The following is a 23,270-nucleotide window of genomic DNA, read 5'->3' as shown; positions in this document are numbered from 1 at the left end:
AGCTTATTTTTGGTAGATCAAAGCTCAATGCCAGTGTAACATAACAGCACGATGCTATTTGTCTTCCCTAACTGAATAAATAATTTTAACCAAATTCTCAATACCAATCCGAAAACAAATCTTGACAAAACTTATTTCATTTTAACTGTTAATATTTGTTATTCAGAAGCGAGTTATCACCGCTTATTACATTGATTCGTATATTTACCAGCTTTTCTTGTCGGTCATAACGGGTGCAAGCTAGGAATCCTTTTTTCCTTTCATTTTTTGCTTTTTTACCGTGCGTTTAAAACTTGGATGGCTGGTCGTGCATGAGGTTATTTCTTGAACATCTTGAATTTGTTTCACGAATACAACTGAGAGCAAAAGTTTGAGTTCAAACAGGTCGAAACTCTTTACCATTCTTACCATTTAATCCAAAAAGAAACATAGAAACTGAGGAGATCTATTGATTACGAGCACCGGCTTTTTACTTTCTAAGTTAAAACTTCAAATTTTAGTATTATAAAGAAATAAATTATTCAAATAAAAATAAAGATAATTAAAATAACCCGAAAATTTATTTTGTCATATTGAATAGCCACCTTGTTTTATAATTCCAGTTCTAAGCCCGGAAGACGGGTCTGTCATTGTTTTTTTATTTTTAGTATTCGCTTTGGGAGTCGCATACTGTGAAGACCATCAATGCTTAGAATCGCAAGAGCTTTGTTAATTTAGATATTGATTTGGTTATGGTTGTGCGTCCAGCGCGACAGGAGACGAGCTGTAAAACCAATTGGTGAACGAGTCCAGTTGTCGATGTTATAGCCCGACCTCTGCTCTACCAGACAAACAGTTATTTAGCCTAAGAATATGAACTGGACTCTTTCTAACCTCAGTTGATACTCAAATGATGGCATATAAAGGTCAGTTTGCTTTAGGAAGGATAATTAACGGTCAAGACACATATCAGAATCGGTTCAATTTGCCAGTGGAAGTTATCAGAGTGCAGTGCCTGAACGAATACTCAACATGGTGAGTTTTAACTCTATTTATTGAAATTAAAGTTTGCTTTAGTCATGCTTGATGTGAGTCAGTATTACAGGCCGGACCTTTCCAAAAATTACAAACTTTAATCTGTTATATTCAAGACGAAACAAAATTCTTGGGTCTCAAGAAATGTTTTAAATATTATGTTGTCTAATTAGGACTACTTCTTGGCAGATTTGAATCCAAGATTATACGATAGTTTTCGCTTACTTTTCATTATTATCGTCAGCTGAAGCCGTGATTAATTGTAAAGAAAGGACCGCAAAAAATGTACCTGAAGTCAACTTACAAAAGCCTTCACGAAAATTCTCAATTTAACGGAAATATTTCTTTGAGCTCAATTGCATGAATTACCGTAGGAATTTTCTAAAAACATTTTTTTGTTTTTCGTGTTTTTATAATTTTCATAGTCATTGTGTCTGTACGGTAATATTTTCATGGTGTCAGTAAACAAAGCTGCTGTGTGGCAGGTGCAGTTTCCTACCATTCATTTGTGTTAACTGACGTGTACTGACGCAACGGGTGGAGGAGGCGCAAGGTTGGGTAAATTTTCATTCTAAAATTCGGCTTTGATCTAAGGCAAGGCACGGCTGACTCTCAGATCGAACCCTGAAACAACCTCTGGGCTAATCAAAGTTAGAGCACGGCGAACTCACAGATTGAACCCTGCAACAACCTCTAGGTTGATCAAAGTCAGGGCATGGCTAACTCAAAGATCGAATCCTGAAACAAACTCGGGGATGATCTAAGTCAGGGCACGGCTAACTCACAGATCGAACCCTGAAACAACCTCTGGGCTAATCAAAGTTAAAGCACGGCGAACTCACAGATCGACTGAAACAACCTCTGGGCTAATCAAAGTCAATGCCCGCAGTTCAAATAGGAATTTAGTTGAAGTTTGGCGAAAGAAGGACAACCGGAAAACCTGCGGAAAAAACTCGAATGAAGAGAGAGAATTTTGGGGGGTGACAGCAAATCCTTAAACAACTACATGTTTCCCGTCATTTTTTTTGTTTGCGAGTTCATTACGAAAAATGCCACTCTCCCCTCCACACAAATTGGGACTTTCGCTATTCTACGTTTCAGTACGACAAACGTGAAACGTCAGTCAAAAATCGAAAAGTTGTCTAAATTTAGTGAATTGCGAAAACAAGTTGCAAAAATATCTTTGCGGGAAGAAAAACGCGATAATGTCCGCCATAATTAAAGAAGAATGAAAAAAGGTACAAATTTTTTGGCAAGCATATGTATTCCTGTATAATTTCCCTATGGTATCCTATGTCGTCGACATAAAAAAAAGCGAATTCGTATTTTGCGCGCGATTGAGATATTAGCACGTTTAGTGTCAGGTTCTATCTCTTGTAGTAGCATCACGTATAGGTAGTCTACAGTGCGTGTTTGGTATCAATCGAGGTATATAGATTCATGTGTCATTTATTTTGATGGACAGCTCCAACAGAAGACATTACCACATCGACGATTCAAGCACCAGTCTTCCCACGACAGTACAACATGGTAAACGACCTCTGATAGCAGGTTTTCATCACCCTTTGAGAAAAAGATTGCGAGAAATGCAAAGCTATGATCTGGAGAACCTTCTGGGCTATGGACCTGACTGGGTGAATAAGGATCATCTGAGACACATGTACTCGGCTCCAAAACCATTTTCTTCACGTGGTCTGTCGAAGAGCATGCGCAGTAGTATGTCTGGGACAACCCACTCAATCTCACATTTGGAAAGTCAGTTATATGGTGGTAAAGCCCTTAGGTTGCCCAACGCCACGAGCTTAATTCATTCATACCATTCAGGCAATTCAGTGAGAGCTAGTTCACCTTTTATAGTTCCCGTGGGTCCAGTTAGTCGAAGCGTTAATAGAATACCAAACTCTCCTGCACTGTGTAGCGTCTCGCCATCTAATACTCGGCGTACCAAGTATTTTCCCCAACACAAGATTAATCCAAAAGAAACGCGTAACGAGAATGATGTATTGACCAAATATTGCCAGTGGTTTGATAACTTAAGTTCATCGATACTTGAAAGTAATATAGGCGAGTCTAAGTTGGCAGGTGTAGATGAGAGCCATCAGGTGAAGTCCAAGAACGAAGACAATCATCAAGAGGGCCTACAGAAGAAGATTCATCGGACTGACTACACCAAACGTGATCTGGATGAGACAAGCGTGAGACATCAAGACTTTAACAGAAAAAAATCCTGTTGTCGAACTGAAAGGCAAGAAAGCGAGTCGGTGAGAAAAAAGCGTGGTATAAGCCTGATAAACAGCAATGAAGACGAAAAAGATTACAAAAGCAATGCTGATGTAAATGAACATGGACAAGACATGAAGAATGGCGACCTTTCTCAGACATTCCAGAACATTCCCCGCGAAAAAGTAACTAGTCTTGAGCCAAAGGAAAGGGATTTTTCTAGTAGTCCAGAACACGAAATCGGATGGAAAGAATACAATAAACGCTGGGGTGAAAACAGCGATGAGTTGTTCGTCGATAAGCTGGTGTGCATTGTAAAAAACTACGTCAAGTCTAAAAGACCTCAGGACAGCGATATTGGACAGTGTAAGAAAGACAATCCGAAACAAGAGGAAGAGATAAAAACTGTTAAAGAGAGCATCATCGACCACCCAAAGGAAAAAAGAAGAAAGAGGATTGAACTTCTGAGAAAATTGGTGGCGCAACAAGAAAGCAAACTTGCCAAGCTGAAAAGACAGGCTTGGGTTGATGAAGAGCAATTTTATGAAGCCCAGGAAGACATAGGCTCAGATTTCCAACCGTTCGGGCTTCGTGCGCCCGCGAAGGAAGATAATTCTGTTGTCAAAAATAAGACAAGCCGTCCAAATTCACCTGGTGCTGTAAGTCAGAGCTATGAGGACGGTGTAAGTACAAGTAAAAAAACAAGATTGGCAGTTGCAAAATCTACTACGGAAAGCAAAGTTATTTTGAAAAAAAGATGGTTGAGTGACTGGTCATGTAGTACAGCGGATAACTACGTGAGTAAAGAAGCAAGCAGTATTTAATACGGCCAACCAGGAATGGGAAAATGAAATCAGTTTATAAACAGATTAGTTATACAGTTTCTCATTAATCCCATATAGGTAACTGTCCAATTATTTTCTCAATTGGACAGGTCTGTTGATATGGGATTAATTAGGCAGCTATATAATTAATAGGTAATGGGATTTCAAGCTCCCCAATCAAGAAATAAATTCCTCTGACTGCCAAATTGGACTCGGCCTACGGCCTCATCCAATTTTGTCAGTCCTCGGAATATTCCTCGTCCAATTATTTCTTAATTGGACAGCATGGAGTCCTATTACATATAAAGATAGACCTAAACTAAATAATGTTCACTTTTTATATTGATTTTTTTACATTATTAAAATCACTTTTCTAAAGTAATAATAACGGCATCAATATTGCTCTATCCTTGTGTAATACAAGAGAGAGCTTTGACAACATGTGTTTCCAAGCTTCATTGACAAACAATGAAATGTTCGGTTTTGATGGTTTTGAACGGAGTCGAAAATGGTCTATTTTGCCGCCGACTCCTCTCCGAAAAGGTGAGTCTAGAACCAGACTACTTTTTGCCCATGCCTGATTCTACTTCATTACTGCATTTGGTAAGTAATCTTTTTATTAATAAGTCGTGTGACATTGATTGTATTGGAGAAAAGTTATTAAAAGTAATTAATCATTGTGTATATAGTTCTGGGTTACTTTGCTAGGGATGCATTTTCGAGGAGTGGCCGGCCCGGTTATTTGGGGTTTTACTAACACACGGGCGTAGCTTGACAGTATTTAGTCCAGACGCTGTACCCCATCCTTTGCCGCTCCGCTTTTGTTTTTGGGTTTCCTGCGAGCGGTAAAGGAGAGGTTACAGCGTCTGAACTAGACAGTAATGAACTCATGTATCACAAAGGGAGCCCAACACATAAATAATGAAAGGATAAATGCACCGACAATGAAACATATAAACTTTTATTCCAAACAAATATACTTTTTATTTACTAAATTACGTAAGTTGTTTGTTCGTGTATGATAAAACTGATGATCCATATCTAGCCTGCCTGCGTAGCGGCGCTCTAGGGAATTGCGGAGGGGTAATGAGAGAAAGGGAGGTCCCCTCCCCCCTCCCCCCTCCCCAAGAGCGCCACTACGCAGGCTAATTCAAATCATAACATGAATATGCGAAATTAATATTCTCAAAAACAAAAAAGTCTCTGACATTAAGCTGGACTCCCGATAACAATCCTGGAGAAGTCGGAAGGTCATTTATTGAGACGTGAGTGCACTATCGTGTACGTTCCTATGTTGGGCTCCCTTTGTGTTGCATGAGATCATTATGGGGCTCCTGTGGTATTCAAAATGGCGATTACCAAGGAAAAAGCATTATTTATCAAGTTATTCCTCTTGTTCAAGAGATATGGCAAAAAGTATCGTTCGCTATAAGAGTGGGAATAAAGAAGGCAATCCGTAGTATAACGTGTTTTATTGATCTATAAAGAGCGGTTGAAAAGCTACATGTACAATCGGACTGGGAACTCAGTCCCGGCCTATTTTGCGTATGGCGAACGTAAATATTCCTATGGATGACCTATAGAGAGCAATAAAAGGAAACAAAAAGACGCTACACTTTAAGGTATTTGTGCATACATTCACAAATATTTCATTTCGTTTCGTTCCGCAATCGCATCACACCCTTATCCCCATTCACCCAACCACTTGACCCACATCATATCCACCCTACGCAGACATCACAACCATCCCCCTCATCCCCTTTACCTAACCACTTGACTCACATCATACCTACCCTACACAGACATGACAACCATCCACCTCATCCCCTTCACCTAACCACTTGACTCCTTCACATCCACCCTACGCAGACATCACAACCATTCACCTCATCCCCTTCACCTAACCACTTGAAGGCACATCACACCTACCCTACACAGACATGACAACCATCCACCTCATCCCCTTCACCTAACCACTTGACCCACATCACATCCACCCTACGCAGACATCACACCCATCCACCTCATCCCCATTCATCAAACCAGTTGACCCACATCACATCCACCCTACGCAGACATGACAACCATCCACCTTATCCCCTTCACCTAACCACTTGACCCACATCACATCCACCCTACGCAGACATCACAACCATCCACCTCATCCCCTTCACCTAACCATTTGACCCATCCAACATATGCAGACATCACAACCATCCACCTCATCCCCTTCACCTAACCACTTGACCCACAACACATCCACCCTACGTAGACATCACAACAATCCACCTCATCCCCTTCACCTAACCACTTGACCCATATCACACCTACCCTACACAGACATGACAACCATCCACCTCATCCCCTTCACCTAACCACTTGACCCACATCACACCTACCCTACACAGACATGACAACCATCCACCTTATCCCCTTCACCTAATCACTTGACCCACATCACATCCACCCTACGCAGACATGATACCCATTCACCTCATCCCAGTTTACCTAACCACTTTATGGACATCACATCTACATATAAACCATGCATTTTAGCATAACCAGGCTTATGCTAGTGTTGAAGCAAAAATGCAGGGCTTAAAATTAGGTAATTGATACAGTTTTGTGTTATTTGTGTATCAAAGGTTCTCTTCCAAATCCTTGACAAGTTTTGTCTCGGTATGATGATCTTTAACTTTCTTAATAGAAGATGAAGAGGACGTCATTTGGTACCCACGAGAGTAGGTGTAGACTGCAAGATAGAAGCTCTATGGTGCCAACCCTGCTTACATAACCTAGGTATGTTGAGTACCAAACCGAATAGCCTTTTTTTCTGCATTACTCAGTATTTGTCATAATCTTTATCATCATCGCTGTTACCATCATTCACTATTTTTGGCCATATTCGTCCATGACTCCTTTCATCCGTGACTGCCTTCACCATTAACAGTTATCAACATAATTAACAACATTATCTTCTTATCTTTTTTTATCATAATCAATCAGTAATTATCATCATCATTCATCATTCATCATTTTTTATTCATATCTTCACTGTTATCATCATTATCCTCAGTCATCATCACCATTTTCATCATCTTTATCATTATCATCATGTTAATCATTGATGCCCTTGTACTTATCAAAAAAATTGAACAATTTAGTTTTTACTTTCAGCACAAAATTCCTTTTTCAATTCTTGAAATTAACTGGAACTCATTTTTCCAACAGGAATGACACAAGGATGAGCCATAAGAACAACAATTGAATTACACCCCATCAAAAACATCAAAAATGTCTGTATCTTGATCCAAATGGCAACATACATGCTAAGAACCTGAGATTGGGTTATCTGTGGTGGATAAAAGTGAAAGTCTCATAGATCAACTGATCCGATATTCTCGGAAGAACATGCATAGTGGATGGGAACCTTTGATGTGAATGGTCTATTAGCTTGATGCTTGACTTTGAGTAGTTCAACGTCTAGCTCAGTGATTCCAATGCTCTTGGAAGAACCTTACACAGGTTTATCTCCATGGATGTAATTGGTTTATTAACTTGTCTGCTTAGGAAGAAAGGAAATAAGGAGCCAGCTGCTTTATGGACTTACTTCCTTGTCCGCCATCATTGCAGAAAAATCTGTATCAACATAGCAAATTCCAAAAGCACTCAATCAAAATATGTTATGTTATTTCTCTCAGTTATTTTAACTTTCTCACAAAAGATATGTCTAAAATTTACAAAGGGTAGGAAAAGTGACTCATAAAAGATTAAATAACAACAATGATAAATAGGCTTAATAAAATTCTAAATTCTGTAATAGTCCAATTTTTAATTAAACAAAACACAATTTAAAACATTACATACCACAAACACTTCTTCACTTTATTTGATCATAAATAGTTAATAAACCTTCAAAAAATCTTTACATATATGTCAGATTAAAAAGAATACTATACCAGAAAATCTACTTCCAACTTCTCTTTCTCTCTCAAAACATTAACTTGCCAAAAGACAAACATTTTCCCATCTTCCCTTATTTGACAAAAAAGGCATTAATAAAGAAAGGACGAGAACAACTGGTCAATATCATGATTTTTACACCAACTCAAAATGCTCCAAATTGAGCTTAATCCGATGGTGTCAAAGTCACGGTATTGACAAGGTTTCCTTATACTCATTTGCATGATATATAAGCAGCTCGATTCTGGTTTTTTGATGTTTTTCAAACGTTTTCCAATTAAACCCTGCAAATTACTCATTTTCCACGTGCTGGGGGTCTCCATGGGGAATACCCCTTGTTTTTGGACAATCGGAGAAGTTTGCGCGTGTTTTTTCAAAAACGTGAAAATGTTCTTGAAAAAAGCTTATATAGAAAGGACGAGCAACGCCTGATCAATATCATGATTTTTACACCAACTCAAAATGCTCCAAATTGAGCTTAATCGGTTGGTGTAAAAGTCATGATATTGACCAGGCGTTCCTCGTACTCATTTGCATGATATATAAGCAGCTCGATTCTGGTTTTTTTTTTTGATGATTTTCAAACGTTTTCCTATTAAACCCTGCAATTTACTCATTTTCTCACGTGTTGGGAACTCCATGGGAAATATCCTTTGATTTTGGGAGAATTAGAACAGTTTCCGCTTTTTTTTTCAAAAAAGTGATAATTTTCTTGAAAAAAGCTTATATAGAAAGGACGAGCAACGCCTGGTCAATATCATGATTTTTACACCAAATCAAAATGCTCCAAATTGAGCTTAATCCGTTGGTTTAAAAGTCATGATATTGATCAGGCGTTCCTCGTACTCATTTGCATGATATATAAGCAGCTCGGTTCTGCTTTTTTGCTGCTTTTCAAACGTTTTCCAATTAAACCCTGCAATTTACTCATTTTCCACGTGTTGGGGGTCTCCATGGGGAATATCCTTTGGTCTTGGGAAAATTGGAGTAGTCTCCGCGTGTATTTTCAAAAACGTGATAATTTCCTTGAAAAAAGCTTATATAGAAAGGACGAGCAACGCCTGTTCAATATCATGATTTTTACACCAACTCAAAATGCTCCAAATTGAGCTTAATCGGTTGGTGTAAAAGTCATGATATTGACCAGGCGTTCCTCGTACTCATTTGCATGATATATAAACAGCTCGATTCTGTTTTTTTTTTTTTTTTTTTTTTTGTGATGTTTTTCAAACGTTTTCCAATTAAACGCTGCAATTTACTCATTTTCCACGTGTTGGGGGTCTCCATGGGGAATATTCTTTGGTCTTGGGAAAATTGGAGTAGTTTCCGCGTGTATTTTCAAAAACGTGATAATTTCCTTGAAAAAAGCTTATATAGAAAGGACGAGCAACGCCTGTTCAATATCATGATTTTTACACCAACTCAAAATGCTCCAAATTGAGCTTAATCGGTTGGTGTAAAAGTCATGATATTGACCAGGCGTTCCTTATACTCATTTGCATGATATATAAGCAGCTCGATTCTGGTTTTTTGATGTTTTTCAAACGTTTTCCAATTAAACCCTGCAATTTACTCATTTTCTCACGTGTTGGGAACTCCATGGGGAATATCCTTTGGTTTTGGGAGAATTAGAACAGTTTCCGCGTGCTTTTTCAAAAACGTGATAATTTTCTTGAAAAAAGCTTATATAGAAAGGACGAGGAACGCCTGGTCAATATCATGATTTTTACACCAACTCAAAATGCTCCAAATTGAGCTTAATCCGTTGGTGTAAAAGTCATGATACTGACCAGGCGTTCCTCGTACTCATTTGCATGATATATAAACAGCTCGATTCTGGTTTTTTTTTTTTTTTTTTTTGATGTTTTTCAAACGTTTTCCAATTAAACGCTGCAATTTACTCATTTTCCACGTGTTGGGGGTCTCCATGGGGAATATCCTTTGGTCTTGGGAAAATTGGAGTAGTTTCCGCGTGTTTTTTCAAAAACGTGATAATTTCCTTGAAAAAAGCTTATATAGAAAGGACGAGCAACGCCTGTTCAATATCATGATTTTTACACCAACTCAAAATGCTCCAAATTGAGCTTAATCGGTTGGTGTAAAAGTCATGATATTGACCAGGCGTTCCTAGTACTGATTTGCATTATATTGCTATAGTGGGATTGTGTTTTTTCGGGATTTTCATAAGTTTTCCGAAGCTATGAAACCCAATATTCATTAAACTTCTCATTCTTTGGGCTTTTGGGGTGTTTGTTTTTGGGGCATCTTTTTTCTTGGTGTCTATCTGATGGTCTTGTCGTATGTCAAATTTCTTTAAACCCATTTTGTTTCCTTTGTTATTTGAAAATGAAAAGATTGATTTAATAATAATGACAAAAATAGGCGTTTTATTTAATGATTTTATTATCTGTGCTGCAAGTTGAAGAGACGGCAAGGTAAACCTTCTCACCCATGTTGAAGAATTCCACGTTCATGCGTTCTCGTGAGAGATGTTAATATCCTAGGCGTAGATGACAGGATTTATTGCTGATGATAGCCAGGTATGCTATTGTTGGCTTTTCTCATGAATGGTGACGTAATGCACACCCAGTCACGTGCCTGTAACGATACCCAAGAATGTAATTTTACTGTATTGCGTTATATTGATTTGTTTTGTCACGAAACGTCTCGTTTGTCACGTCTGATATGATTGGTAAGCATTTAAAAGAGAATGACATGAAAGCCATATTTTCAGTGCTTGTAAGAATATAATTTTCCCGTGAACATTTTTGCTCTCAAAAATACACCCAACATTGCTTCTTTTCGTATTGTTATACCTCAGTGTTAATGAATGGGATTTTGTAAATAACACGTACCGTCCACCGTCTGCCGGGTGGGACTAGGTCTTTGGGACACACCAGATAGCTATGCAGTAGTTTCCGATTTGAAGACAGTTCGTATGCCATGATATTGAAGGCACCAGCGTAGGTTCTGAAAAACGCCTTCTGCGCATGCGTTAGGTAGTACTGCTACGGTTCGTCTCATCTGCGACTGCTCTGTCTTGTTGGAAGGTCTTGTGTTGTTGACATTCTGGAAGAAAGAAAAAGGATAACCGTTAGAAATGAGGGCTGGGGCCAGGTGTTTCTTTTCGCTTACCTTGCCTTGACTTGACGACACCTCGTTTACCGACTTTTATTTATTTATTTCTTATTTAAACATATTTGACTAAACATTTGCCCCAAAAGCTGTAAAGCTTAACAAGGGGGCTCACATCCATAACATTTACAGTACAATGAAAGGAAATTAGACTAGCAAAAGCGAAATAATGAAAACACGAAATGAAAAAATAATTAATCTTTGGTGAACAAAAAACGGTTTGTAGCTAATATGTACTTTTGTACTTCAGTGAAAAGTTCGTGATTTTTTTAAAAGTCTAAGTCTCTACAGCCATATAAAAACCAACTAAGTTTTTGCATTTTTGAAGAAACGTTTTGCCACAAACTACCACAAATCAATGCAGTTGAGGTAAAAAGAGAATTTCTCTTAGGTTTACCGACTTTGCATGGTGCGAGTCTTATTTAAGTGAATTGAGCGTGCGGTGGTTGATGGGATTGATTCTTTTCCCATCACGGAAGTCATGCTTTGCGCGCCTAGTCAGATCACCTGGCTGTTAGGAGGAATAAAAAAGAAAACACTTAAAGACGTGATGAGGAAAAGGAAGGACAATTTGCTGAAGTGCTCCTGTAGTGACAAGGTAATAAATCCATTACAACTAAAACAAAAAGATCAATTTTGCTCAGCGCTCACCTGTCTTTACTCACTCACCGTGAAGACGGAAACAAAAGCCGCAGTATGGAACGAAAAATCCATTTTCAACTCCAAAAAGCTATCAATTATTCTTTCTTATTTTTAAGTACTCATTCAATTCAAACAATGTTGTTAGTCTATGTTAATTTAAGTAAAAACTGTTTCCCGTCGTCCGTTATGTTACAGGATGAACGAATAAGAGCAGTAAAAAATAGGATATGTTTTCCCCCCAAAATATTTATATATGCAAAAGTAAAAGTTTGTTAAAAGCTTTTTTAAAACGTTTTAAAAAACTTTTTCGAAAAGTGTCATCTTCAGAAAAGAAGAAAATCTTATCAGCGAATTATTCATGATAACAAATAGGATAGTGTCATTAAAGAAAGTCATTTTTCTGCTCTAACGTACCGGTGCACAACTGGTCCAACGCAAAGGACAAAACCGGATTACCTGTGGTTTAGGTCGAGCCACCAACACTAAACATGGCGGCAGCGAGCGAAAAAAGATTAGAACACTTGTCTTCACAATTGCTTGATAGAAGTCAGCAAACAGTCGGCATTGAAGGAACCTTAGGCATTGCTAACGAACTTCTTTGTTTGTTTGGGAATATTTTAGTCATTACAGCCACTTTCAGGAATCCAAGCCTTCGTCGACAAACCTACATATATATAATATCTATGGCGATTAATGACATGGTAATGGCGATCATTCCAATGACACTAGCTTGCTATGTTATTATACGAGGGAAATGGGATCTCGGGGATGGCGTGTGTGAGCTCCAGGGATACGTAGAATACATGTCTAGCATCGGGACTATGTTCCTATTCAGTCTAATCAGCATAAACAGGTTTGTTCGTATTCTCCACCCCAACTACTATCGTCGCATTTACACCAACAGGTTTATTATTCTTACTATAGTGATATTGTGGGTCTTAGTTGCTGGGATTGTGGCATCGTTTGGGTTCACAGCCGGGTTTAATTTCCATCCAGGTTTTATGGTTTGTACAATGAACCACGATAAGATGAACCTAGCACATTTAGTCATGTCCATAGTGGTTTTCTCCGTTATTCCATTCGAAGTCACCTGGTATTGTTATTATAAGATTTGGCGGTTTGTTCAGACGCATAACGCGAACATGAACAACTCAGTCATCAACAGAGACGAGATCAAGTTCACAAGAACCATGTTCCTTGTCATCGTTTCCTTTACATTCTGCATGACGCCATTCTTAGTCGTGACAATCTACGAATCAGTTTTCGGGCAGTATTCCTTAGATCGTAAGGTTTATTTTTTCTGCCTTGGTATGCGAAGCATGGTGAGCTTTATCAACCCTTTTATCTATGCGGTACTCAACAAGTCATTTAGAAGTGAGTTTGTAAAGATTCTTCATTTAAGACTGACGAGATCCAAGGCGCGAGTGCAAGTTTTGCTGTTGTCTCAGTTGAAGCAAACCTAACATTGCCAATCACATAGTAAAGCAATTTATCTAAATTACGCCAGAGATAAGCAAGCAGCATGTAACTTTAATAGTTTTGGGGAGGTGTGTTATTTAACGTTTGTTATTGCCAAGAATTCACATGCATTAAGGAGGCTGTGGGTAGTTCCTTGTCGAGTGCTGTTAGTTGTGAGCGTGCTTATTTTTATAAAGTATAAAGTATAAAGTTGACAAGCTGGAAATAATAGTAAAAATCCATCAAAATATTCATCGCGTAATATTTGGAAAACGCTCTCCTACAATTTTTTTTATATTGCAATATGTTGGATGCCTTGATGAATACTATCGACTGGTACAAGTCGCTTTGAAAGTTTAGGTCTAGTTTTCGAGAAAATAAGCGGCAAACGATTTCTATGATGTCATCATTACGTCATAACGAAAAGGCCGCTTTAAACTAATTTATTATGTTTGAAACCTTTAATCCTTTCCTGACATTGTGTGAAAAGTCACTTGCAGATCGAGTTATTCAAGACGAAGTTGTAGCCGTTTCAATGCGCCTAGGTGTGCCAGACCAAAGCTACCCACGGCCTCCTTAAATTCATGCACTTTACGTCGTTCCGCGGTGCATTGTGGGTACAAATCAGTCCATTACCGTAGTGCATTGTAAATGTCAGATCAGTCTTTTACACCAAAGGATTGTGGGTATAGATCCGCCCTTCACCACAGTGCATTATTGTTGTGCATTGTGGGTATATATAAGGCCATTACCGCAGTGCATTGTGGGAATATATCAATCCTTTACCGTGGTGCATTGTGGTTGTAGATCAATCATCATTTACTGTTATTGCATTGTGGGTAAAGAGCCTCATTCATCGCAGTGCTTCATGGGTATAGCTATCTGATGGGTTGGGTTCTTCGCCTCCATCATGCCGGCGCGTTGCATATATAATTATAATCATTAGAGACCTTTTGCATCAGGTTTACCGCTAGCCGACAGGAATCAGACCCAGAAACACGCACTTCATTATGAGGCCTTGCTAAATGTCGAAAGTTTAACCAAAAACGCCTGACGTCCAATTCCAGTTTGAAGTTTGCAGGGGCTAGCAAGGACGTCGTGCTTGAGGTCTCTATTGATCAATTGTTCCCGAGAAAACGATATAGCGTTTTGTATGAAAATGGGGAAGAAGGTCATAGCGGCAAAGAAAGATAACGAAAGGCGAAATTAAAATATTTCGGCTTCAATTTGTGTTTATTCACTGTAAAGGATTTATGAAGTTTCCGCTTTGATTGTTTCCAGAACAAACATAGTTGTAACGCGTTTTGTCATTCCCAATTTGGATTACAGCAAAGATCGAATATTGAACTTAGCCTTCCTTGATGAATTTCAACAAATTCTTCGATAAAATGAAAAAATTAAATAAATAAACAAAAACCTCTCTGGAACTGAAACAGCTGGGCGTATACCAGAACCTTCTGTGAACCGACCAAGATGCGCAAAACTAATTAATAAACAATAAGAAATACTTATAGAAAAAAGGGATCAAAGGTAGAGAAATAACTAGTTATTATTCTCTTGAATAAAAAATTAGCAATAAAAATGTATATTATTGCTAACTGTGTAAGTTCTTGATTGGGTTGTTAAGAGTAAAGGGGATTACCGAACGAATCGAATCTTAGAATCCTTTAAGGTTTGACTGAGTCGAAAACAAAGCAAATTATAATTAGAAAATGAAAAAAAGGTGGGTTTGGAATCGTAAACCAGACATGTTTCAGCTTTTAGAGGGTTGATTGTTTTATGTGAGGAAAGCGTAATGTACACTTGTAGTGCACAAGAGCTCTTGATAACTGCAGATGACGAATGACACATTCTTGACAGCATGAAATACAAGTGAATCAAGTTTTGAACAATCTTTTGCGCTTTTCAAACTAAAATAACAGTCACTTCCATTGCAACCAAAGCCTTGTTAGAGACGCATGAACACCTGAAAGAATATTAATGGGAATGTAGTTGGAAGTCTCGTAAGATGGCGTTTGGCGATAATACATGCCTTTTCGTTCAAGGAGACATTTTTATAGAAGGCAAGACTGCTTTTATTACAGATGTTCTTACAGCAGTATTGAATGCTCTTTTTGCAATAATTGCTGTCCTCGTAAATGGATTTGTTCTGTACATTATCCGTCGCTCAGAACACTTAAAGAATGCCCCATCTAATATCCTTCTCTGTTGTTTAGCATTCTCGGATATGATCATTGGACTAATCTGCCAGACTTCTTTTGTACTGTATAAAGTATGCGAGTTATTGAAGTCGAGAGATATATTCTGTTACTTCAGGCTCATCGTGAGTTGCTTCGGGTGGGTTTGCGCCGGTGTTTCGCTCTTAACTATCAGTTCCATCATTGTTGATCGCTTGCTCGCCCTTCGTCTTCACCTTCGCTACAACACTTTCGTAACAGCCAAGCGAGTGTACTGTCTTGTTGTCATCTTTTGGATTTTTTGTATTTTCATGGTATCTTTAAGGTTTTCCTTCCAATCTGACGCTCATTGGACTTTAATTCCTTTAGTTTTACTCATCATTGCTCTCGTTTTAACCTTAACATCTTACGCCAACATCTTTTGTATCGTCAAGCAACATCACACACAAATCATTGACTTGGAAAACTCTATGATCCGACGAAATCATCCAACAGAAGACAAAGCATTCAAAAATAACATCTATCTGATCCGATACAAAAGAACAGCAGCGACAATGATATACGTGTTGGCTGTATTCCTGATCTGTTATCTTCCCTTCTTATGCACGATGTTTGCGGAAGCTTCCCTAGGCTACGTGACTCAAGTAAAGATAGCTTATGACTACGCATCTACTATAGTCTTCATCAGTTCGTCTATCAATCCTGTTTTATACTGTTGTAGGATGAGGGAAATTCGTAATGCTATCACTAATTCTATTTGGGTTCTCACCAAATGGGATTTCAGACGTGGGTCAAACGTTGGTAGACGAATACCTAAAAGCGTGCATCGTTTTATCGAGGTAAAGCCGTGCAGCGGTTCCGCCTCTCATTCAGAAAACAGAAAAGAACGACAGTAAATAGAAAATAAAAGGAAAAAAACGATAATTTTATTTAGTTTGACGACACTGAAGAACTTAGATGACTCAAACCGTGAAAAGCATTATTCGAGATGAAAGGACAGGTTTGGTTTATCAGAGGGCTGAGTCACATAGGATTGCGGGTTGTGGAAAGTGTTTTGTAACGAAACATCTAGTATTTCATTGGAGGGAGTATCATCTCTCGTTTAAATCCGTCGGGAATAAATCAGTATATGTTTACAAACAATATCTATATATAGTTCACTCTACATAATTGAACAAATTTCGAAAGCTATCGCCTCTGGCATTCATACAATTATTGAGATGTTACGGATTGGCAAATAAAGTTGGCAGTCCTGAAGTCAAGACAAACAACCATTTCTTTTTGAAAGAGTTTTAGATTGACGTTTTTAATATCCTAATCGTGAATGAAGTATTTCAATCATCCACTTGATTGAAATCTCTTTCTTCCGGCCCTGGTTATGGACTTTCATTAAAAATTACTGGAAAGCTGAGAGTCTGTCGGCGTCAGCTGTTTAAGAGGATCTTCGACAGACCAAATGAATTTTTGTAATTCATGTACACCAAGGGATAAACAAATGGCCATAATGAAAATAAATATCCCCGAATTTAAGCCTTAATAAAAATAAGTTCCCTGAATTTGAAAAGTAAAAATCATTCCTATAATAAAACAAGTTTCCTTCGCAGCTGTCATTAGTTTCGTCTCAGTTCTCCCCGGCTGTCTCCACTTAATAATAACTGAGCTTTTCCAAATATAAACCCATAGGGCCGTTTTAAAAATAGACCTGTCATTAACTGTGTACCAACCACCATATACTAGATAGTTTCCCCAAGCTTTACCATTTCGTTTTTCATATAGCTTTCTTTATCGACAATATTATGTCACAAATGAATAAAACCTGGTGTGCTGGTTAAAGAAATGTTAATTTAATTTAAAAACTCATTAATAATTCATGAAGGAAACACAATAGAAATCATGACCATGAAGGAGGTTTTATATCTGATATAGATTCGTCTTCATTTGCATAAACTTTAACTTTTTTGATTTTCTCTATCAAACTTGGTTCATTTCGTAAAGAATTCGGTACAATATGAGAACATACATCAGGAATTTCTTAAGCCGTTTAATAAACTCGCAGATCGTGTTTTATCGGGTCTAAAACCACTCGGCTACGCCTCGTGTTTTATACCCGATAAAACACTCCTGCTCGTTTATTAAACAGTACATGAAACGAACGGAGACAGACACAAGTGCATTCAGAAATGATGAAATATGCCAAAAAAAAAGGGCACTAGCTTCTAATAAATCAAATTTTTACTATGTTTGTCGGTTTTTCAATAAATTGATGTCCAATTTATTGCGGCTCAGATTCTTCATTATTAGATAGTGACGTAAAGTTACAGTTATATGGTCAAAAGATTGTCGAACTATTCAGGCTCAGTTATTCGTATTTGTGTACTGCATCCCACGCCGGGGAATCGAAAACTAACACACGATTTATAAAATACTGATGGGTAATATTTATCTCACTGCTCGTTGTACGTCACGTGACAAACCTCCAATTCTGGAAACAACCCGGCTCTATGATGATCCTAAATCAGGGCATGGCTAACCCGCAGATTTTTATTAGATCCTGGCGTTATTGTTAATGAAATAATGCGGCCAGAAAATCAAATCACTTATCTTATTTGAGACCAATTAAAATTAGTCGAGAAAACTGGCTGTCTAATCACAACGCTAGACTTATACTGTGCAGTATCCAATCAGCAGCGGTTTTCTAATAGAGCGCAACATCCAATCACAGCGCTTGTCTAGTAAAGCGCATCATCCAATCACAGCGCTTGTCGAATACAACGCAGTATCCAATCACAGCGCTTGACTTGTACAGTGCAGTACCACAGGTATCCCAGTTGATGCTCTAGGTTCTTCTCATTATTTAGTATTTGTAATACATATATATGATAATAATATAGACACTCTAAAGTCAATCTCCATTCCATCTCCTTCAGTATCGATGTGATTTACTAACTAGTTTTTGGTCTTAGTTTCATCTGTGATCCCTTGATGGTGGACTCGTCGTTCTTCCAATAGTACCATAACATTCCCTTTGGGTTGCGCGAGCTCCGAACAAACTGTCCATTCAGATTGGAATCCTGGCAGCTCTTGTACCACCATGCTCCTATATGGGTCACGGCGCAGTTATCTTTCTTATGAATATCATTATCTTTATCTAACGTGGTGAAGGGCATGCCGTTACTGTATGACAACGAGTCCCCGGCCGTACCTGTGTACGAATTGATATCAAGACGATACAAAGCCTTCTCATCGCCTATTGTAAATTGCCCATATTTGGCATAAGCAGTATTTCCTTCCCAGTCCTGCACGTCAACACGTAGTTCAGACGGCTTGGCACTAGTGAGTCTGTGGAGTTTGGTGTTCCCCAGCCAGAATTCTCCACTTAATCTACCAAAACCTGTTTTGTATTCTTTCCATCCTTGGAAGAAGTTAACCGAGCCATCGTACCTTCTCTGGAAAACCGTCCATCCACCACCATCGGTCGTCATGTCACAGTAGACATCGAATGGTTCTTTATTATCGGGCTTGATCTTGTAAACTCCATTCTTACGAACACCCGACGAATACAACACTGAACAGTCACGTGCTGAAAAGAAACATCGAAACTGTAACATCATTTCCTGTCAAGATGTTGAATATATTAATTATACAACATTTTAAAATTAGATATCTGCCACGAACCCACCCCACCCCCTGAGGCATTTGTATGTATTTTCTAGTATGCACGACTGCCTCCACGTAAGTGTGCCGAAAATGCAAGTGACAAATGGCATATTTCATGGTGTGCCACGGCAAAGCATTGTATTTAACAATTAACGATTATCGATTCACCAAGCCAGTCTTCGAGCGGCGAGGTAAATATTACCATAATCACTGAGTCTGAGGGGAATAATTGTTTTAGCATAATTTTAGACTTGAGTATCAGAGAAAAGTCAAAATTCAAGATAAATAAACGTTTTAGTATTACTTCCGATCTGGAAAACTTTGGAAAACCTAATAATCACCTCTCCAGCTGTGATTATCGTCTTATGCAGAATCACAGGTCGCTTTCTGTCGACCAACTTCTGAGCACCCAAAACTGAAAACGAAATCCAACTAACCTAATTTGACTTTTAATTCAAAGGCAGCTTTTGAAAGCAGTGGTCGACTCGAAGCCACGCATGCGTACATTCCAGAATCCGCAGTCTTCAAATTATCGATACGTAATTTCCCAGAAGTTTGGACGTCGAACCTCTTGTCCAGTGGTTCATTCCCACATCTCTCCCATGTTATGATTGGTTTTGGGTTGGCGTTTGCACTGCAGTTCACTTCAAGTATTGAGCCTGCAAATCGTTTTATTTTCCTTGGTGGTCTAACGGTGAATCTCGGTCTTATCACCACGACTAGATATGTTATTTTTCTGTCTCTTCCCAATGCATTGGTTGCTGTGCACAGGTAGATACCAGAATCAGATCGCTTGACTTTCAATAAGGTAAGGGTTTGTTCTGAGGTAACAGTCCGACCCTCTGGCATCCTGTCCATCACCTTAAGCCAAGATACGACTGGTTTTGGGAAGCCTGTGCCTCGACAGCGAGGTAGAGTCACGTTGTCCCCTTTGACTGCATAAATGGGCCCTTTACCAATGAAGATACGTGGTTTACCTATGACAGTACGAAAACGATTAGGGACGGACTATTAGGTAATTAGGGAGAGGGGGTGCATTAATCCCCCCAAAAAACATTGAGCAAGCACTTCACTTACGAAAAAAATATCGTGAAACCTCTCCTTCCAGTAAAGAAATATCGAGCAAACGAAACATTGTGTGTAGGTGTTGTTACAAAAAAGTAAATATCGTGCAACATAAACTCCTGCAATCCCCTCTCAATTATCTAATGGTCCATCCCTTAGCATTACTGTGTTTAATCTTATGGGGATAGGTAATACTAACAAAACATAGCCGCCATGTTGTTGGGACGACAATATAACTGGGCTGATCAAAGTCATGACAGATTAGAATTTATATCATGATAAAGTCGAAGGAATTATTAGAATGGGATGCGAGCATTTTCATTGCACGCTTCGTTGGACAGATTGCATTTTACAAAAGAGAATAGTTCTATTGTAAGATGTTGGACCTACTGGTTAAATGAAGGTAGGGTGATTCTCCCTGATGCTAGGGACAAGCCTTTTGTTTACTTTCCCCGGGGACACCAACCACAAAATGCTTAGCCTAGTATTAAGGTCATGTTAACGGTCCCCAACACACATTACAAGGCACATCTGGAGACTAAACGACGATACAAATGTGTGGAGACGATTTAAAAACTCATTAAGAACGTAATGCATTTTGCAGAGGACCAGAATGTAACGTGGCATTATTGAAATGATCACTATACAGTGATATAACCGTGCTAGACAAAAATTATTTCCCTCGCGGGAAGACAATACACTATAGATAGGCACCCAGTTGAAGCAGTTGCTTTTTATGACATTGTTCCTGCCATCTTGGATAACATTGTTTACCCAATATTACTTTCCCTGGGGACACCAACCACAAAATACTTAGCCCTAGCATTCAGGTCATGCTAACGGTCCCCATGCAGCACACATTGCAAGGCACATCTTGAGACTAAACGACGATACAAATGTGTGGAGGACGATTTAAAAACTCGTTAGAATGTATATAATGTATTGAACAGGTGACCAGAATATAAGATGACATTATTGAAATGATCACTATACTTATGGCAAAAGGTCGTGCTACAGATGCCAGATCAAGCAAAAATAATTCAAGCTTTTCGGAAGATAAAACGCTATAAGTACGCGCCCTGAATAGGTTGATTTTTATGACCTCATCGCCGCCATCTTGGATAGCATTGTTTACCCAATATGGCCGTTACGTTGCTGATGATACAAACGTCACTTACTTCTCACTTTTAGAGTAACCACGGCTCGTGATAATCCTGCAGGACTTTCCACAGTACACATATAAGAACCTTCATCATTCTGTTTCACATTCATCAACTTTAGCTTCCCATCTTTAATCTCAATCAGTTTATCTCCTTTCGGGAACCCACCAACCTTGTCCCAAACTATCGTAGCTTTTCCAGAATTGGTGCTTGAGCAGGTAAAGGTCGCATGGGACTTTTCATTGACTGTTAATAAAGAAGGATCCACTCGGATTCCAGGAGCATTAATAGACCCAGTTCTTTCTTCTTTCGGTGGAGTTATAACACTGGGTATACGGCCTTGTTTTCTGTCATCACTTTTCATGTTAGAGTTGCTGTTTCTACCAGGTGCTCCTTTCTCTCCTTTAGGACCAGGAGGACCAGGAGGACCGGGAGGGCCTCGAATGCAAAGTTTGTTTTGTGGGCGGCAATATGCTTCTACAGCGTAGGACACAGAGCTGGCAACTTCTTCTCGAATCCAAGGTTTGACGCACTGGAGACAGATGTTGTCGTTCTTTGATGGAGGAATACCTCGACGGTACCTTCTTGTACTTGACAAACGTCCTGAAAATGAGAATGGTAACTCATATGATGACCAGATGTCCGGATTATGGGAATCCAGAAAACACGTTTTCTACTGAAAAAAGCTTTCGTGTCATCGAAGAAACATACGTTTTCCTGCTATTTTGCGAACAGTGTCCATGGTGCATCATATGAACTCATTATATGCTGCTTTGAACCTGTGCATAAAACTGATCGCAAAACCGAACCTTTTCAGGAAAGTGAAATTCGCCACCCGCAAATTGGGGTCTTATATGGACTAGTCCTGTCACTTCATCCATAAAGTTTTGAAAAGAAGCGATTATCACATTTCGTTAAGAAGGAAAATATTTTTGCTGAACCGAAGGAAGTATCAAAATGTCTTGCCGTCAGGTCTTGCTGGCAGATGGATAACAAGATGACATTAAAAAGGCACTCTTAAAAGTAACTTGAACGCAACTACAAGTTAAAAGCACAGCTTTATAAGCCGGATATTGTGGTCCAATAAAATTGTTGACCAACTGCAAATAAAGACAACATTTCCGCCATATAAACCAGCACGACATTACTGAAGACTACCATCAAATCGAGATAAGTTCAATCGAAGTTACAATTCCCTTAAGTTTACCAAGTTTTCTTAACATAGTCTAGTTATTCGACAGTCAGCTAGTGTTGTAACTTGAATCTTACATAATCTGCTGATGGTCCAAAACAATAAACTGATTCAAGTAATGAACTCCGACACTAATACAAAGCTGAATACTCTATGAGGAAAAACCTTCGTACATCAACTGTTTGTTAACCGAGAGTCTTGTACACTCCTATATATTAAGGAAGTAACTGCCAAAATGGGTTTTGGGAATAGATTTCGATATTTCGATCCTAAATAGATACCATTACGGTGCAGGATGTTGTTAACTCACCATCTGTTTCTTGGAGTTTCCTACAATTTTGAATCTCTTTCTCAAGAGCGACGATCTTTCTTTCCTGTTGTCCCAGCTGGAATTCCAATCTTACGAATCCTATACAGCTAATAACAATACAAACACAGCACAACACCGCGAAGGAAGCAATCGCGCATATCAAGTGATTATTGGGCTTTTCTTGCAGACCCATGTTTAAGACTTTCCTTCCAAGGACATACAACAGGGATATAAAATAAGAGCCATACGGTAATCGCTAGCCAAGGAATTTGGTTTGATATCCTTACAATTCGACCCCGGGGCTCTTTTGGCACAACCTTTAGAAATGGCTGCTTGTCAAAATATTAGACGAAAACTATAGGTGGTTAGCTATGATTCAGTGAAGATCACTTACCAAACGCGGGGAAATCTAACATTCGATAAAGTCAATGTCATACTCCTATGAGAATGAAC

At 38.8% G+C, this 23,270-nt stretch overlaps 4 protein-coding genes across 4 annotated transcripts; 3 read left to right on the top strand and 1 right to left on the bottom strand.

The window, feature by feature from the left end:
- Positions 1-803: 803 nt before the first annotated feature.
- On the top strand, positions 804-4,742 carry LOC116301233 (uncharacterized). The gene is made up of 2 exons (XM_031710260.2): positions 804-1,014; positions 2,480-4,742. The coding sequence occupies exons 1-2, from the start codon at positions 890-892 to the stop codon at positions 4,056-4,058; spliced, it is 1,704 nt and encodes a 567-aa protein (XP_031566120.1). The 5' UTR covers positions 804-889; the 3' UTR covers positions 4,059-4,742.
- Positions 4,743-12,286: 7,544 nt separating this feature from the next.
- LOC116301215 (melatonin receptor type 1B-B-like) lies at positions 12,287-13,261 on the top strand. The gene has a single exon (XM_031710237.2). It carries the CDS (start codon positions 12,287-12,289, stop codon positions 13,259-13,261), a length of 975 nt encoding a protein of 324 aa, XP_031566097.2.
- Positions 13,262-15,009: 1,748 nt separating this feature from the next.
- Positions 15,010-17,036, top strand: LOC116301244 (cannabinoid receptor 2-like). Its single transcript, XM_031710278.2, has one exon. It carries the CDS (start codon positions 15,265-15,267, stop codon positions 16,327-16,329), a length of 1,065 nt encoding a protein of 354 aa, XP_031566138.1. The 5' UTR covers positions 15,010-15,264; the 3' UTR covers positions 16,330-17,036.
- Positions 17,037-17,856: 820 nt separating this feature from the next.
- Positions 17,857-23,134, bottom strand: LOC116301243 (uncharacterized). Its single transcript, XM_031710276.2, has 4 exons — positions 22,818-23,134; positions 21,334-21,918; positions 19,528-20,067; positions 17,857-19,013 (listed from the first exon to the last, which is right to left on the bottom strand). Exons 1-4 carry the CDS (start codon positions 23,008-23,010, stop codon positions 18,376-18,378), a joined length of 1,956 nt encoding a protein of 651 aa, XP_031566136.2. The 5' UTR covers positions 23,011-23,134; the 3' UTR covers positions 17,857-18,375.
- Between the last annotated feature and the right edge of the window lie 136 nt (positions 23,135-23,270).

Source organism: Actinia tenebrosa, unplaced genomic scaffold, assembly GCF_029948245.1.
Source record: "Actinia tenebrosa isolate PJP-AT-01 unplaced genomic scaffold, QUT_ActTen_1.0 PGA_scaffold7__59_contigs__length_16204524, whole genome shotgun sequence".
Taxonomy (NCBI): Eukaryota; Metazoa; Cnidaria; class Anthozoa; order Actiniaria; family Actiniidae; genus Actinia; species Actinia tenebrosa.
Note: the sequence above shows the minus strand (reverse complement) of the source record. Positions and strands in the feature narration are given on the sequence as shown.

Coding starts and splice junctions, on each gene's coding strand:
- LOC116301244 (XM_031710278.2), top strand. CDS start 15,265: ATGGCGTTTGGCGATAATACATGCCTTTTCGTTCAAGGAGACATTTTT.
- LOC116301233 (XM_031710260.2), top strand. CDS start 890: ATGATGGCATATAAAGGTCAGTTTGCTTTAGGAAGGATAATTAACGGT. Junction 1,015..2,479: donor CTGAACGAATACTCAACATG/GTGAGTTTTAAC, acceptor TTTGATGGACAG/CTCCAACAGAAGACATTACC.
- LOC116301243 (XM_031710276.2), bottom strand. CDS start 23,010: ATGGGTCTGCAAGAAAAGCCCAATAATCACTTGATATGCGCGATTGCT. Junction 20,068..21,333: donor GGTTACTCTAAAAGTGAGAA/GTAAGTGACGTT, acceptor GTACTGTCATAG/GTAAACCACGTATCTTCATT. Junction 19,014..19,527: donor TGAATTAAAAGTCAAATTAG/GTTAGTTGGATT, acceptor GTTTCTTTTCAG/CACGTGACTGTTCAGTGTTG.
- LOC116301215 (XM_031710237.2), top strand. CDS start 12,287: ATGGCGGCAGCGAGCGAAAAAAGATTAGAACACTTGTCTTCACAATTG.